At 56.6% G+C, this 15,759-nt stretch overlaps 9 protein-coding genes across 9 annotated transcripts; 6 read left to right on the top strand and 3 right to left on the bottom strand.

Annotated features, from left to right (window-relative positions):
- Positions 1 to 144: 144 nt before the first annotated feature.
- PHYSODRAFT_356041 (hypothetical protein) lies at positions 145 to 1,770 on the top strand. Its single transcript, XM_009538864.1, has 4 exons — positions 145 to 237; positions 364 to 454; positions 562 to 774; positions 855 to 1,770. Exons 1-4 carry the CDS (start codon positions 219 to 221, stop codon positions 1,126 to 1,128), a joined length of 597 nt encoding a protein of 198 aa, XP_009537159.1. The 5' UTR covers positions 145 to 218; the 3' UTR covers positions 1,129 to 1,770.
- A 31-nt stretch (positions 1,771 to 1,801) lies between these two features.
- Positions 1,802 to 3,652, bottom strand: PHYSODRAFT_529084 (hypothetical protein; the record flags this gene model as incomplete). The annotated part of the gene is made up of 3 exons (XM_009538863.1): positions 1,802 to 1,923; positions 2,012 to 3,456; positions 3,534 to 3,652. 3 exons carry the CDS (start codon positions 3,650 to 3,652, stop codon positions 1,802 to 1,804), a joined length of 1,686 nt encoding a protein of 561 aa, XP_009537158.1.
- Positions 3,653 to 4,337: 685 nt separating this feature from the next.
- PHYSODRAFT_565489 (hypothetical protein) lies at positions 4,338 to 6,122 on the top strand (the record flags this gene model as incomplete). Its single annotated transcript, XM_009538862.1, has 1 exon — positions 4,338 to 6,122. The coding sequence occupies exon 1, from the start codon at positions 4,377 to 4,379 to the stop codon at positions 6,120 to 6,122; it is 1,746 nt and encodes a 581-aa protein (XP_009537157.1). The 5' UTR covers positions 4,338 to 4,376.
- A 1,130-nt stretch (positions 6,123 to 7,252) lies between these two features.
- On the top strand, positions 7,253 to 8,097 carry PHYSODRAFT_288912 (hypothetical protein). Its single transcript, XM_009538861.1, has one exon. It carries the CDS (start codon positions 7,287 to 7,289, stop codon positions 7,986 to 7,988), a length of 702 nt encoding a protein of 233 aa, XP_009537156.1. The 5' UTR covers positions 7,253 to 7,286; the 3' UTR covers positions 7,989 to 8,097.
- Positions 8,098 to 8,239: 142 nt separating this feature from the next.
- Positions 8,240 to 8,999, top strand: PHYSODRAFT_356038 (hypothetical protein). The gene has a single exon (XM_009538860.1). The coding sequence runs from the start codon at positions 8,262 to 8,264 to the stop codon at positions 8,952 to 8,954; it is 693 nt and encodes a 230-aa protein (XP_009537155.1). The 5' UTR covers positions 8,240 to 8,261; the 3' UTR covers positions 8,955 to 8,999.
- Positions 9,000 to 9,641: 642 nt separating this feature from the next.
- Positions 9,642 to 10,295, top strand: PHYSODRAFT_253667 (hypothetical protein; the record flags this gene model as incomplete). Its single annotated transcript, XM_009538859.1, has 1 exon — positions 9,642 to 10,295. One exon carries the CDS (start codon positions 9,642 to 9,644, stop codon positions 10,293 to 10,295), a length of 654 nt encoding a protein of 217 aa, XP_009537154.1.
- A 307-nt stretch (positions 10,296 to 10,602) lies between these two features.
- Positions 10,603 to 11,271, top strand: PHYSODRAFT_253630 (hypothetical protein; the record flags this gene model as incomplete). The annotated part of the gene is made up of 1 exon (XM_009538858.1): positions 10,603 to 11,271. The coding sequence occupies one exon, from the start codon at positions 10,603 to 10,605 to the stop codon at positions 11,269 to 11,271; it is 669 nt and encodes a 222-aa protein (XP_009537153.1).
- A 238-nt stretch (positions 11,272 to 11,509) lies between these two features.
- PHYSODRAFT_348245 (hypothetical protein) lies at positions 11,510 to 13,376 on the bottom strand (the record flags this gene model as incomplete). The annotated part of the gene is made up of 4 exons (XM_009538857.1): positions 13,065 to 13,376; positions 12,546 to 12,671; positions 11,984 to 12,505; positions 11,510 to 11,554 (listed from the first exon to the last, which is right to left on the bottom strand). Exons 1-4 carry the CDS (start codon positions 13,287 to 13,289, stop codon positions 11,510 to 11,512), a joined length of 918 nt encoding a protein of 305 aa, XP_009537152.1. The 5' UTR covers positions 13,290 to 13,376.
- Positions 13,377 to 14,300: 924 nt separating this feature from the next.
- Positions 14,301 to 15,442, bottom strand: PHYSODRAFT_306701 (hypothetical protein; the record flags this gene model as incomplete). Its single annotated transcript, XM_009538856.1, has 4 exons — positions 14,301 to 14,507; positions 14,630 to 14,937; positions 14,970 to 15,282; positions 15,362 to 15,442. The coding sequence occupies 4 exons, from the start codon at positions 15,440 to 15,442 to the stop codon at positions 14,301 to 14,303; spliced, it is 909 nt and encodes a 302-aa protein (XP_009537151.1).
- Positions 15,443 to 15,759: the final 317 nt, after the last annotated feature.

The raw sequence follows: 15,759 nt of genomic DNA, 5'->3' as shown, positions 1-15,759 counted from the left end.
AAATGTGAGTGTGAGGCAACTTTTCAAGTAACTCCAGCGGGCCAATCAGACCTCGCCAAATCACATCTCCGCTTCACTGACGTGGCACTATCCGCCCCGGCCAGAACACGTAGAGAGAGAACACACAACTGCACAGTCGAAACCGCCGGCTCCCGCAATAGCCTGCAGCTCAGTCCCTCGTCGTCGTCCTTAGCCTCCACATCCACGCTCTCTCCGCCATGAAGATCGTCGCCATCGGTGCGTGTCCCTTCACCCCACAGAGAGCGGCGAGTAGAGCTGCCTCCAAGCTCTGTGTGTGTCGCAACCTTCCTAATCCATGCTGGCTTATTTTTTTAAATTATTTTATTATTTATTACGCTGCAGAGTTGCTGCGCCAGGACGGCCAGGGTCAGGACCCGACCATCCTGTCGGCGGGCTTCGAAGTGTCGTCCTTCGGCTACTTCCAGCGCTCGGGGTGCGTGGCCGTGAATTGATCCAAGGGGGTATTACTGCGTCTTAGAGGGTTGTAGGATGCTGACCGGCGTGACGCCATCGCTGTTGTTGTTGTTATTTCTGCTGCAGAGTGCGGGAGATGATCAACTTCTTCAGCCGCACGTTCGTCAAGCGCACGGAGCCCGGCCAGCGGCAATCGATCCAGCACGAGGAGTACAACTGCCACGTGTACGTGCGTCGCGACGGGCTGGCGGGCATCGTCGTGTGCGACCAGGAGTACCCGCCGCGCGTGGCCTTCGCGCTGCTCAACAAGCTCATGGACGAGTTTGACAAGACCAACAGGTGAGCGACGGGTTTTCTGGCCAGTGCTTGGGGGTTGCCACGTCACAGCGAGGGATTGATCGATTGTTGTCGCTCTGCAGTGGCTGGAAGACGCAGTCCGGCTCCCCGCAGGAGTTCGCGCCGCTCACCACAGCCCTGGCCGAGTACCAGGACCCGTCCAAGGCTGACAAGATCTCGGCCATTCAGAAGGAGCTAGACGAGACCACCGCCGTGCTGTCCAAGACGATCGACAACGTGCTGGAGCGCGGCGAGAAGCTGGACGACCTCGTGTCCAAGTCACAGGACCTCAGCAGCCAATCCAAGGTCTTCTACAAGCAGGCCAAGAAGACCAACTCGTGCTGCGTGGTCATGTAAGAACTGTCGATTTTTCGCTTCCCCGTCTCACCATCGATCGGGCCCCCCTACAGATGCATTCTCTCCCTGCTTGTTGGTACATTTTAAACAAAGAAAATGCTTTACTGCAGTACGCTCTTCACTGAAGACTCCTCAGGGCTGACACACAGCTCCGCCCTGCACACTAGCAAAATGAGTCTACTTCCGCTTCGGAGAAGCGGTGGTGGCAGCTTTCCGCCGCGGTCGCAGCGAGCGCTTAGCGGGTTTGGCCTTCCCCTTGGTTTGCGTAGAGGGCGCGGGTGCTGCATCGCTGGACTCGTTCCCAGCTTCGTCCTCGGCATTCTCAGCACTGCTGTGCTTTCGTTTCGAGACCCTCCTTGGCTCGCTGTGCACGCTATCGTTATCACCAGCTCGAGAGCTTCTGCTATTGGTCTCTGAAAGTTCGTCGCCACCTACAGCCACAAGAATTCATCAATATCGCACACATGCCCCGATTGACAGAACGAATACCACGTACTGTCATCGTCTTTGGCAGCGGAATTTTTCCTCAAGTTGTGACCCCTGCCATAGTGCGTATTCCTGTGCGTTCTGGAGGTCTTGTGGTTGCCGCATGTGGGGCAGGCGTCAGTTGAGTTTCCAGGACCTGAGATTCCAGCGTTATCGCGCAACTTGTCCAACTGCAAGCACCACCGGGTCAACGAGCGTGAGAACCATCAACAGTCACAGCATGCGAATCAATAACATGTACCTGCGACACAAGCTGGTTAATAGACTCCAGCTGGTCGCTTGCTAACTGCTGAGCATCCAACTTTTGAGCTGCAATAAACAAAACAAAACACATGAGATACCAATGCCAATGAGCACTTCTGACTTAAGTAAACAAATTCAAGTCGCGTCGACTCACCTTCCGACTTCTGAAGCTGGAACCTCAGACGCTCGATCTCGCCCTTCATTTGCAGCGAGTTGTAGCGCTCTTGCTCCCACTCGTCCATGTTCTTAGGCAAATACGATGGAAGCCACTGAAGTGCATTGGGGCCGACAGCAGCTACACGCTCAGGCAGCTCGCTCAGCGGACTGATCAAAAGGCCAGTATCAAATGGTGCAATGGGGACTGAAGACGCTGGGAACTCAATGACACGGCGGTTCTTCGACTTCTTGGTGCTCGTTCCGGGTGGCGCTGTCATAATGAGGCGTCGCTTCTTGCCCTTACGCTGAATGGTCTCTTCGAACGAGTCATCTGCCGGAGCAGCTGATGATTCATCATCGGATGATGAAGCATCGCTGTCGTCTTCAGATTCTTCCTCATCGTCGCTGTCTCCTGTAAAGTCGAAACCTCCGTTCAGCATGCGCAGCTTGCCCGTAGGCTTCACCAAAGCGCCGATCTTCTCAAAGAAACGCTGTTTGAGGGCTTCCTCATTCTCCGTATACGTAGCGTCTGTCGGCAAAACCTCCACGTTTTCTTCCTGAATATATCCAACGCCACCAAAATCGAGCTTCACGACAAGCTGCCTGGTATCCAAGCGCAGTTCTAATACTCGACCAATCCCAAACGGAACGCATTTCACACGGTCACCGACACACACCTCGTCAATCTCTGGGAGCTCAATGCTGTTGACTTCCAGCAACGCCTCGAGCCTGCTCTTCTCCCGAGTCAGACGCAAAATACTGCTTCCTCGAGCTTCAAGCTCGTTCATAATATCCTGAAGCGCATTCGTGCGTCGTCGACTGGACTCCAACTCTCTCGCCGTATTCACCACGTCGCGACTCAACGCGCGCGTCACGCGCTCATGCTGCTTCTGCATGCGCTTCATTTCGCCGACCTGCCACAGCAGCGTGCATCGATGCCGCACGTACGCTCTCTCCAGGTCCTCCCGCTCGATCCGCATGGCTCGCAGTTCACGCTGCGTGATCCTCACCGCTCGTCTCGCAGCCGGCAAGGTCTCCACAATCTCCTCAGGCGCAATAACTCCACTAGGTCTCGATCGTCGGTTCTTCAAAGGAGCCACATCCGCGTCGCTGTCATTCTCATCGACCAGGAACAATCGTCGATGCTCCTTGTCCTCATTGTTCCAAGGTCCTCCGGGCAGTTTAATCCCCGACTTGGCTTCAAAGGCCGCCACCTCCTGCTGAATGCTCTTGATGTCCAGCTGCGCTTCATGGTGCGACAGGCTCTGGACGCCGTCGATCTCCGGCAGCAGCCTCGGCTGCCGGTCGTAGCGCTGGCCCTCGTGCATGTGCTGCATCAAGTGCAGGCTATCGGGGCCCAGCGGCAGCTGCTTCATCTCCTTGAAGGGCTGGCGCTCGTCGTCCTCGTCCTCTGCAGCGTCGCGTCGCTTTTGGTTCGCGCGCCTGCCTCAATGAAATAACATCACACTCAATAATGAGCAACAACAGCTAATTCCACGCTTAAAACGGAGCTCTCGCACCTGCGCTTGACCTTCTTGACGCTGCTGGGGTCCTCGCCGTCCTCCGCGTCGTCGTAAGGCGCGCTCTTCTTGTTCCGCGGCTTGGCGCGAGCCTTGGGCGCCGTCTCGGCGTCGATCATGGGGCTAATTGGGCGCAAAACACGCTGCACACGCGCTTCAACGCTGCGGGGCGGTGCTGCTGGGCGGGAGGGGATCGGGGCGCCGCGAGGAGCGCAGGAAGCTCGCGCGCAGGTGACGCGAATGAGACTTGGCGGGCGCGGAGGGAGAATGGCAGCAATTGGTCAGAATTGCTGCCCGGCTTCGCCGTTTATGTTTCGGCCACGTTTCGCCCCGTGGGTTCAGTACCAGAATTAGTAAAACCCTTGGATTAAACTAGCTATAGTGATTACAAGGGAATTAAAACCCGCTAGTTTTGATGTGTAAAAATGAAGGATGGAGTTTCACCCGGTTTGGGTGATTTCGGGTGATTTCGACACTGCACTCCTGTAATACGAAATATGCTGTTGAATAGGGGAACCGAAATGGCTACAGTCCGGTGCACCGCCGTCGTAGACCCGCGCGCGCGCTGGCGTGAAGCCGGCGCGAACGGCGGTTGCAGCGCCTGCTAAGAAGGCCTGGAAGAGACCGCCGTCACGCTCGTTACGGCAAAATATATAATATCTAACAGGTCCGTTGAACCTCCATTCCGCATCCGTTCCCACAGGTATCCACTTTCTCGCATATCGCCTCTTTTCGACCAATTACAGCGCGCCGGACGAACCGAGGCGGTCGTCAGTCAGACAGAAACAAACCAGCAGCGACTTTGCCGGCCTGGAGTCCTGGACTGAAGGAAGGTCGAGCGCCATGATCTCCAACTCGACGCGGGAGAAGGCCAAGGCCACCAAGGCGTACCTGGAGCAGAAGTACGCGACCATGAAGCGCGAGCGCGAGGAGAGCCGCGAGCGGCGCAACACGCTGGAGCAGCAGATGGCGGCGCTGCGCCTGACGGAGCGCAAGAAGGAGCAGTACCGCCAGGAGCTGCGCTCCAAGGAGCTGCAGAGTCTGCGCCACCAGCGCAAGCGCCTGGCCGTGGGCGACTTCCAGCCGCTCGCCGTCATCGGCCGCGGCGCCTTCGGGGAGGTGCGGCTCGTGCGCAAGCGCGACAGCGGCGAGATCTTCGCGCTCAAGTCGCTCGAGAAGAGCGCCATGGTGCTCAAGAACCAGGTGGGCCACGTCAAGGCCGAGCGCGACATCCTGGCCAGCGCCGACCAGGACAACAACTGGCTCGTCACGCTGCACTACTCGTTCCAGGACGACCACCGGCTCTACATGGTCATGGAGTACCTGCCCGGGGGCGACCTCATGGGGCTGCTCATGAAGGAGGACACGCTCAACGAGGCCACCACGCGCTTCTACGCGGCCGAGATGGTGCTAGCCATCCAGTCCGTGCACGACCTGGGCTACATCCATCGCGACATGAAGCCGGACAACGTGCTGCTGGACGCGCACGGCCACCTGAAGCTCACGGACCTGGGGCTCTGCAAGAAGATGGACTCGCGCGTGGACTTGCTGCCGGTCTCGCAGCACGCCATGAACCCGGAGCAGGCTGCGGCGGCTGCTGCGGCCGCGGCTACGAGAGGAGGGGGCGGCGGTAACAGCGTGGACGCCTCGCGCAGCAAGCCGTTCTCGCGGAACAGACAGGTGGCGTTCAGTACCGTCGGCACGCCCGACTACATTGCACCGGAGGTGCTGGCGCAGAAAGGCTACGGCAAGGAGTGCGACTGGTGGTCCATGGGCGTTATTCTGTACGAGTGTCTGGTGGGCTACCCTCCGTTCTACGCGGACGAACCGGTGCAGACCTGCCGCAAGATCGTGAACTGGAAGCAGTCCTTTGCGTTCCCGCCCGAGGCCATCGCTCGACTGAGCCCGCAGTGCATGGACTTTGTTCGGAGACTCATTTGCAATGCAGAGAACCGCTTGGGAACGGGGTCGGTGGAGGAGATCAAGCAGCACCCGTGGTTCCACGGCGTGGACTGGACGACGCTGCGCTCCATCCGAGCGCCGTACATTCCTCCAGGTGGAGGCCCGCAGTTCGACTACGTGCTGAGTCAGCTACAGGCGAACGACCCGGACCAGTGCAGCCCGCAGTACCACGAGCTCGTACGGCAAATTACTTCCAATTTCGACGAGTTCACGGAGCCATGTGAGTTGCCAGCTCCCGCTCCGGTGCCAGCGTCCGCCATGGGACAAATGTCTCCAGCACCACCAATGGGCGGCACCAACGCTGCGGCTCACGGTAACGGCGCGATGGCAGCGGGACAGGCTAATGGAGGGGAGCTGCCGCAAGCATTTGGCCCGGATGGCAAGCCGCTGACCTTCAATAAGTTCATCGGCTACACGTACAAGCGGAAGCCGCCGGTGCGCATGGCACTGAACGATGGACTTTTCGACAGCGGTGATAATGCGACCGCGACAATTGCTGCCGAAGATTCTTCTCCACCAGGAAGCTACGGAAGCAGCCACGCCAATTTGAACGTCGCTGGCAGTACTCCCCCATCTTCTGGCTACGCGGCACGGCAAGGCCTCGATAGTCACTACGCCTACCAGTGAGTGAGCGAAGTATCTGTACGTAGATCGCAGACGGTAATGAAGTTCTAATAGCACGCATGTGTTGACTGGTGCTTTCAACGCTGCGCAGCCTATCGCCGCAAGGCAAACCACGACAACTCCAGGTTTCCAAAGCCAAGTGAGCATGACAAGCATAGTCACCATCCGGAGCGTTTTCCTGCTGTGCCATCTTCATGAGCTGTAAGCTATATGGATATCCAGGAGAAACACGCTGCTCTTGTTCATTCAAGTTGTGTCCACGCTCGACAACGATTCCTGCAGTATGACTTTCCGCCACCAACAACCAGGAGTTATTGGCGGGCTCTGCTGTCTTACCCTGCCTGGCGCGGAGCCTTAAAACGACTGACGCCGTGGTCGACGCACAAGATGAATTGCAAGCCCACAGAAATTAAATCGTATGATGTTGAAGTGGGCTAAGAATTGTCCAAAACATTCGGCGGCCCTCCTGCTATCCTCTGCAGCAAGCTCTGGCAAGGCATTCGTCACCTGGATGGACGTGCGAGCTGGTAATTATGCATGAGGGTTGCTTCTCTCTGCCGACCAGCGCACCGCGCCGATGAGTAAAGCTGAGCTTATCACGCTCCCCGACCATGGACGAAGCGAATGCAGTAGCAGCACAACCCCGTGGTTCGCATTGCGATCTTCCTACGGCGATTGACCTCAGAGTGGCAACCCTCAACAAAGTGCATTGGCTTCATGCACGTGCGTAGGAAGAGTTTGTTCGGCCGAGTAGAGTCGCCAGCCGTTCGGCGCCGAGGGAAAATGCCGTATCCATCGCTCGGATGGCGTCGCTCGGATGTTTGTTGACCAGTGCTTCCAACGCCTCCAGCGCCACACAAAGCCCGTAGCGCCCCAGCGGCGGACCTAGCATGCGCGATTGGGACTGGAATTTGCACTGGCACCACGTTGAAGCGCTGGACAGTGGCTGCGCAGATGAAGCCATTGTCGCGCTAAACAATACAACCGGCGGCGCTCATTGGCCGAGCGCGCGTCAAAGCAAATTTTCAAGTCTCGCATAGTGGATATGGGGCTCGGGCGTGCGACTCTCGGAAAGGGGCTCGATGTGTGGAGCCCAACGGGAGTGACAGCTCCACCATTGCCGTATTTGCCAACTTGGTGCAGCAAGACCTCAAAAGCCAATCAACCATGCAGGATATGGACCCGCAGTCGACCCGCGCCCAGTTCACGCAGGTGACGACGCCCGGCGAGCCGGACACAGCGAATGTGAGCAACCACCTGCCGTCCCCGTCGATGGCGCTGGAGCTCGACACTCCGCGCGCCGTGGAAGTGGTGACGGGGGCCGGCATCCCCACGGGCGCGTGGGCCGCCGGCCTCTTCGACTGCTTGGACAACATGATGCCCAACTGCTTCATGGTCACCTTGTGCCCGTGCGTGGCGCTGGCTCAGCTGTCCACGCGCTTGGGTGTGGCCTCGTACCGACTCGTGTTGGGTCTGCTGCTGCTCGTGACGGCGCTTGAGATCACCTCGTTCGCGCTCGTGTGGACCATGTCCGATGATGACGACGACTCGAGCGACGGAAGCTACTACTTCTACGGATGGGAGCACAGCGGCCACTCGGGCAACGCCGTGGCCAACGGCACCTTCGCGGTGCTCACGCTGCTGGTGCAGATGCTGCTGTTCGTCTACATCTGGCAGCTCCGCGTCAAGACGCGCACGCGCTTCCAGCTGCCGGGCAACGCCGCCACCGACTGCCTTAGCTCGTGGTTCTGCTCCTGCTGCACGGTGGCGCAGCTCCGCACCCACTTGCGCTGCTACCAGCCAGGCGACTGCAGCTTCGGGGCCCCCGACGTGCTCCAGGCGTACCCGGGCAAGTCGTACGCCGTGTAAAACCCAACCACTGGGACGCTCCAAGCCTCTTATGCGCACTTGCATATCCCCCCTACCGTTCACCTAAGTGCCGTTGCACGAAATATATCCCCCACGCAATCCCAATCCTAAAACTTCCTTCGAGACCTGGTCGAGGATAGATATCCCATGCAGGATCCCAGTCAAACTATTTGAGAACCTCGTATTTCTAGCCTCTCGTCCGCTTAGCGCGGCTGGCAGTCGATTGACATCGAGCCCATTGTGCGACTTGCAGTCCAGGCCAAGAGTCCGACGATGGCAGACATCCAGAAGCCCCCGCCGACGCCGGAGACGTACGCCTACCCGACGGTGTACGCGACGCCCGTGGAGACGGTGGTGTACGTGGAACCTGCTGGCGGAAGTCCAGGTCACACTCGTCAGGCTGGCGTCAATGAGCAGGGCGTGATGGTCGGCGCGTGGTCGGCGGACTTCTGGGGCTGCTGCGACTTCATGATCCCGAACTGCTTCATGGTGACGTTCTGCCCGTGCGTCTCGCTGGCTCAGATCTCTGAGCGGCTGGGCGTGGCCCCGTACCGACGCACGCTGGTGATCTTCCTGCTGCTGGTAGCCGCCGAGATCATCGTGGGTCTGATCCCGTCCAAGTCGAGCAGCAGCAGCTCATCGAGCGGGTGGAGCAGCTCAACGTCAACGTCGACGTCGAGGAGATACTCGGGCGACAGCAGCCAAAGCAACCCAATCCAGAGCTGGGTCATCATCATTGTCCGTGTCATCTTCTTCGTGTACGTTTGGCACCTCCGCCAAACTACTCGCAAGATGTTTCGCATCCCTGGAGGCGCCTGCGGGGACTGCTGTTCGTCGTGCTGCTGCTCCTGCTGCGCCATGGCTCAGATCGCCACGCACATCAAGAGCTACAAGCCGGGCGACTGCAGTTTTGGTCCGCCCGACGTGCTGCCTCCGTACTCGGGGGCTCAGGGCGCCACCTCGTAAGCAACGGCAGATAGAAAACCTATTTGATGCGAATCTACATCTTTTTATTTGAGTTTAGCCTCCTATCCTCCGCCGCTTTGCTCAGAAGATCGCAATAATGAGGATCTACCACGAGAAAACTTCAACTTCACTATTTTTTGCAAGAATTCCATCACTTGGCGAGAAGCACTCAAGTTTGTGGCGTGGACAACAAGGTACACGCAGCAGCAACAGAGTTCCTACCCCTGTACCGATCGATAGCTTGCACGTAAAGTGGATTTCCGAGAGACTTTCGAAAATGCGTGAACGCGTCCACACCGACTTCATGCGTGTCAATTACAAGCATCGTGACAGCGACCAAAGTATTATTCGCAGGTCCCTACAGCTCGGAAGAGAAGATGCCTTGTTCTACATGAATTAGGCCCTCTTCGCCGAAGAGATCCAAAGAGTCTTCGGGTCTCATTGGCAAGTTGCCAGTCAAGCAGCGAATTCTGCCACTGGTGTCGCTACGTCAAGTCCCCACTGGAGACTCCCCAGTATCGTTGCCACGTTCATTACGTTCGCTCTCGAATGGCAGATGTCCTGCTATCCTGGAAAACAGCTTCCTCGTTTTGATGCATGAGACGGGATCTCCTCCACGGTCTCAGTGTCCGAATTCCTGCAAACGCCGAGCTCCCAGCTGCGTACATTGACAGCTCGTTGTCCAGAATGAGCGAAGCGATCACCACGGAGACGCCCGCGAAGCCCGTCGAGGTCCCGTACTCCGGCCAACCCGATGCTGCGGCCCAATCTGTCAAGCCGACCGAGCCGAAGGACCTCGAGAGCGAGGGCGGACTGACGACGGGCCACTGGGAAGTCGGCTTCTGGGACTGCTTCACGACGCTCATGCCCAACTGCTTCATGGTCACGTTCTGCTCGTGCGTCTCGATCGCGCAGATCTCGGCGCGCCTCGGGGTCGCGTCCTACTCGCAGGCGATCGCCGCCTGCCTGGCAGTCATCGTGGCCGAGTTTGCGCTCAGCGGCTTCGCGTCGGCCTTCAACCCGGCCAGCTACTTCATGGAGACCAGCAGCTACGGCATCATGCTCGGCTACCTGACGACCGACAGCGGCAGCTTCGGCGTCTTCCTCTACCGCGTCGCCACCATCTTCCTGCACCTCGTGCTCATCGTGTTCGTCATGCACCTGCGCACCAAGACGCGCGAGCGCTTCCAGATCCCCGGCACCCCGCAGCACGACTTCGCTGCCGCGTGCTGCTGCTCCTGCTGCGCGCTGGCCCAAATGGCGACCCACATCAAGAGCTACAACCCCGGAAGCTGCGAGTTCGGCCCCGTGGCCGACACGCTGCCCGCGTACACGGAGTAGACGCTGCCGTCTACTGTAGAGCGGACCGAGGCCAAGTCTAAGTCTAAGTCGTCGTAATACACTCTTCGGTTAGAGAAATTGAAGCTCGAAAAGCGTGGGTGTGTCGAAGTGAATATCTGACAGCCACCATATTCAAAGGCAGCTACGGTCGATGGTTGTAATTGCAAATGGTTTCAATTCAGAGAGAGATGAGGCCGACACAGGAACATTGGATGGCATGCACCGTTTTCTTAGACGGTGGTTGACCACTGCGCGCGCGCCTCATTCATTCGCGAATTCACTGTGTTGCGGTGAAGACCATCTCGACATGGACGAACACTACGTCAAGTCGGCGCGCTCAGGTGAACCCGAAGGCGCTCCGTACGCTGCGCATGTTGACACTCCGGCAGATACTTCGACTCCAAGCGCGCTGAGTCCGACCGGAACTTGGACCACCGGCCTGTTCGGCTGCTTCACTGACGTCGTCCCCAACTGCGCGATGGTAACGTTCTGTCCGTGCGTCTCGGTCGCCCAAGTCGCGTCCAAGCTCGAGGTCATGGAGAAGTTTTCTGCCAAGGTCAGGTTGACTCCATACTGGCTCGCGCTCGCGTCGTCGCTCGTCGTCGTCGTGGGGCAGTACGTGATGCTGGCGCTGTTTATCAACGAGGTGGCGGAGATCCTCACGAGCGACTCGGTGGTCTGGGGCTACATCAAGTACAAGTATCACCACTGGGGCGAGGACGACACGTGGTACATCTACCTCATTCTGGCAGGAGTCTGCTACGTGTTCATCTCGATCCACGTCTGGCAGCTCCGCGCGAAGGCACGTCGAGAGCTCCAGATCCGCGGCAACTGGGTCGAGGACTGCTGGTCGTCGCTGTGGTGTCCGTGCTGCGCGCTGGCCCAGACCGCCACCCAGGTCAAGAGCTATACGCCCGGCAGCTGCAGCTTTGGACCCCCACCAGCGGACACCTTGCCGCCGTATTCGCAGCACTAGGCCACTAGGCAGCAATCTCTCTAATGTTGCCTAGACACCCGACGTCATTACAAGAGCACCCGCCAGCTTAGCGATACAATATCACCTGGCGGTGCGAGTGCTTCCTCAAAGGCAACTATAAAGCTTTGAACCGCCCGTTTGGCGTTTGGCCATGAACCCATGCAAGTTGAAGTGGTTGAAGTGGTCATCCGATTTAAGAAACGACAGTGGATGTCCTTATCCTCTGACTTTTAGCAGCCTAAGCTCCTACGCTGGACGCGTGCTCGCGCAGCTCATTCCCAAACTCACAGTCAGCAAACACACACGAAGCCCCACCACCTCCGACACTGCGTCTTGGCCGACATGGACCAGGGTGCTCAGGTGTTCATTCCTACGCTCGCTGCTTTGGCTGCGTCATAGCAGCGCCGTGACTTTTTTCTTTGCTTCACGTTCTCGTCTTTGAGGACCAAGCGCAAATACCAGAAAGGAGGAAACTGTTTGTACGTCGTACAAGAACAAGATTGAAAGTGCAAGAAATTAAGTTTGCGTTCAATGCATTGGCCACGAGTCGCGCCGCAGTACATGCCGGCCCCGGTCCCCCAATTTCGTGAAATGAAGCAGCCACCGTTCGGTACGCTTGGCGAAGGCGCACAGCCAAAAGAAATTATATTAGTCATATTGGTGAGTTACTTCTTCTGGTGGTTGACGAAGCGCAGCCAAGAGACAGAAGTACGATGAAACCCAAGACGGAGCCGAAGTTCTCCCAGATCTCGCTGTGCTTCATCAAGAAGACATCCTCCATGTACTCCTTGACCGTCATATTCTCGGGAAGCGAGGGCGGCGCTCCCGCCATTACTCGGCACCCAATCTCCGATCCATCGCCATCACTGGGGCAGTCTCCGAATACGAGCGACGCAACCAAAGCCAGCGAGTACTTGTGCGGGGTAATGTGGTATAGCCACTTGTATCCCGTCGGGATGGCGCTTGCAGGCGGGTTGAAACCGAGGAACAGGAAGAAGATCATCTGCGAGAGCGTGCCGAAGATCGAAGCCACCTCCACCGCCGGCATCAGGTACGACATGAACTGGCCGAAGTACACTTGCAACAGCACGTGCATCGAGAGGTGCAGCCAGTAGGCGAAGAAGGTCTTGACGCCCGTGAAGCCGACCAACGGATAGTACAGCGCCACGAGCAGCAGTGTGCTGAAGAAGACGGGATCTCGACGACGGTGGAGCCCACGAAGTACCAGAGCGCACTGTAAATGCCAGTCGGTCTTCCGTTGCGATTGGGACGACGCTCGTGAACGCGATGAAGCCGATGAATCCAGTCGCGCAGAACAACATGCCCATGCTCGAGTTGATGCCGGCGTACTCCACGTTTGGCGCTTTAAGCGACCGAACGGTGACGAACCCGCCCATCACCTTGAAGCGCGATCGTTCGGCACCCATTTCAAATATTCGGCCGGCGGGCGTCTTTGGCCCATTGTGCCTTCACAATCGGATTTTCCTCGGAGCGCAAACACGGCAGGCAAGCGCAAGGGAGGCGGGTCGGCGGGCAAGCGACCCAGCAAGAAGACGCGCGTGCAGTTCGCGCCCCGCGTCCTTCCGGCGGAGCACCTCAAAATCACCGGAAGCTCATGCCCCTTATCCGCGCCGAGGGGACCCCCACGCTTAAGGTAGTGGCCGCTCATCTGCAGCCTACTCGCGACTACCGCACAGTGCAGAAGATCTACGAGAACTACACATAGGGCGAGCCATGGAGCAAGAGTGGGCCCGCCCCGAAGGCCAAGCACGAGCCCATCCGTGTCAACATACAGCTCCAAACGCCTCGATGCGCAGCGTGTATAGCGGTAGCTGGAATTGGAACATATAGTCCGGGCAGAACTTGGGGTTTTCACGCGAGTAGTCCGTCCGTTCAGGCGGCAGCGCAACCACCTTCTTGTAGATGGAGTAGAACGTAGGCTGCTTGATGTCGAGCCAGAGGGCGCACTGCGCCAGGGTCAGATTCGGCTTCTTGGCGAGCAGGATCTGGAGCTGCATGTTGACGCCAGGGCTGTGGAAATATAGATTGTTTATTGATTGGCGACTCAGATCTGAAACAACCAATTATTGCAATCTTGACAATCCCAAAAACAAAAGATTGCAATCTAAGTTCTCGCTTGTATTTCCTCTGCTAGGTTCATATTTTTACTCGTTTGGCGGCGCTATCGCCCTAAGATCTTTGCTTATTCGATTGCATACGTGTTAACCTTCAAAAGCCTTGGCAAAAAGCAATGTTGGGTCTTGTATTCATCATGTTGAGCGTGTACCCCGTTCGGGCACCCAATGTAATTTCCGCATTTCGAAGTAGCAGAAGACACAGAAAGGCTTTGATGAGTCTAGGATCGGTTCCATGGGCTTGGTGTTGTATATTGCTCTACCGGATCACTGGCAAAGGCTCAAAATCAGTAAAGGGACAATATGGGAACGGGATTGTCGATTGAGATCACGGAACAATCAATTATTGTGATTGACAATCTTGACAATAATACAATCGCAATCATATGTTCCACAGCCTTGTGTTGACACGGATGGGCTCGTGCTTGGCAAATGTCCTAGAAGCGGTAGTGAGCCGTTGCGAGTGTAGCCGCAGCAAACCCGCGCGGTATTTGCGTAGGCGGGCCCAGCGACGAGCATTCCAGCGAACGGACCCGTTGCCGCAACTGGGGCTTAGTTTTCTATCGCGGGGGTCTGGGGGTGCAACCCCCAGCATGTAAAGCTTGCGATGCACTTCTTACATGCAATAACGACTTCTTCGTGCAGTTCTATGATAATAGTGTTCCTAATCGAAGATGTGATGTCGGATCGGAAGCTGCACCGATCTGCACGTGAATCACGTGACGTGATGGCTTAGACCCAATTAATCAACAGCTTCACCAGATCCATTGGGAGAGCGGGGACGTCGGCCCCCTAAGCAACTCGACGGAGCAACGCGACTGAGATGCTCCACTACTAGTATAATATTAAAATATTAATATATCCTACTTATTTATTTATTAATCCCTGAAACTACTAGCGGTAGTTTTCCTCACACTCCTTGCTTATTGAAACTAAGAGAAAATTCCTGAGAGCGTCCTCCTCCTTGTGTGCACCGAAGCCATGAATTTCAAACCCCAACAGCAGACGCGATATAGGGACTCTGGTCTCGTTGAATAGCCCTGTACTGTGCGTGAACCTGAAATCAATGGCACGATACAGCTTTTGATTTCTGTCAAAAACCTGTCAAGTGCCAATAGTTTCCCATTTTTACCGAGTGCACCAAAAGCCCCGAAAGTGTGTTTTGGAAGCTACTTTCCAGTAAAGTGAGCGACTAAGGCAGCCACTTCGATCCAGCCACAGACTATAACGAGAGCCAAAAGTGCACTCGTCGCATCATCTACTAAACGGTCGGTCCAATCTTTTGGTTTCTTGACAATTTCGCTTGCGACGTGCTGTGCGCTCTTTAAGTCAGCTTTGGTCAGCTTACCTTCGGCAACGTAGCGAGTAGCCTTCTGGAGGTTCTTGGTCTCAGCCGGCGTGAACTTGGTCTTTGAAACGTCGCTAGCGACTTTCTGGAGGCTCTTGGCCTCAGCAGGCGTGAATTTGGTCTTGGAAATCTCGCTCGCAACTTTCTGACCCTTGGCCTTGAATAGTATTGCCTCATCGTAAGCTCAGGCTTGGAGAGCTTTGCTGCGATCTGACTGGAGGTAAGCTTCGTCTTGAAACCAAAGAATGACTTCAGTGCGTTAATTAACTTAAGTGATAACTCGCTCCGTTCCTCGTCCTCAGCGAATCCCCGTTCGCTTTTGAGGTTGCGAAACCTGCCTTCGTCCTGGTTGTCCTCGCCGCTGATATCAACGCGCATGCGGATGCTTTTCGCCTCAGCGCCCACGATGCAGGCGGTGAATATAGCCAGCGCGCATGTTGAGATGATGTTCTTGTTGGGACAAGTGCAGCAGTAGTGTAAGGAACCAGACAGTTTGGAAATGAGCTGCTGCACAGCTAGTGCACTGTACTACATGATTGAATCGCATCCCCATGCGATGTACGAATCACGAAGCAACAACAGCAGCTTCCCCGTGGACAGCAGCTACTGTACGCTCGCCATCATCGGCTGGAACGCGAGCAACGTGGCCGACAAAGATAATAGCATTCGCTGCGTGCTCCAAGGTCATGGGCCCAATTCAGGCCACCCCAAGTTTTGAATGTTTGCATTAATGGATCGCAAGCAAAAAAGGAATAAAACTGATGCTGTATTTCCATGATAACTCATCGATCTCATCGTGCACGTTATCCTGAACATTAAACTTTTTACCCTGTACTGGATGCGATTAAGGGCTCTGTTGAAGTGCACCGCTAAGTACCGTTCCGTACCTGAACCGTTGGCACGGTTCACCCTGAACCGTCCTGGAACGCTTCCTATTGGCTAATCTTCGGGATGGTCAACTTGGTTGGTTCGACTGTGCAGCAAGCGGTGATTGCACAAGCAGAC

This window comes from Phytophthora sojae (genome assembly GCF_000149755.1).
Source record: "Phytophthora sojae unplaced genomic scaffold PHYSOscaffold_12, whole genome shotgun sequence".
Lineage (NCBI taxonomy): Eukaryota > Oomycota > Peronosporomycetes > Peronosporales > Peronosporaceae > Phytophthora > Phytophthora sojae.
Note: the sequence above shows the minus strand (reverse complement) of the source record. Positions and strands in the feature narration are given on the sequence as shown.

Excerpts from the sequence above, each read along its gene's own strand:
- PHYSODRAFT_288912 (XM_009538861.1), top strand. The coding sequence starts at position 7,287 with ATGCAGGATATGGACCCGCAGTCGACCCGCGCCCAGTTCACGCAGGTG.
- PHYSODRAFT_356038 (XM_009538860.1), top strand. The coding sequence starts at position 8,262 with ATGGCAGACATCCAGAAGCCCCCGCCGACGCCGGAGACGTACGCCTAC.
- PHYSODRAFT_356041 (XM_009538864.1), top strand. Across the intron at positions 455-561 it reads GGCTACTTCCAGCGCTCGGG|AGTGCGGGAGATGATCAACT; the intron begins GTGCGTGGCCGT and ends TTTCTGCTGCAG. Across the intron at positions 775-854 it reads GAGTTTGACAAGACCAACAG|TGGCTGGAAGACGCAGTCCG; the intron begins GTGAGCGACGGG and ends GTCGCTCTGCAG.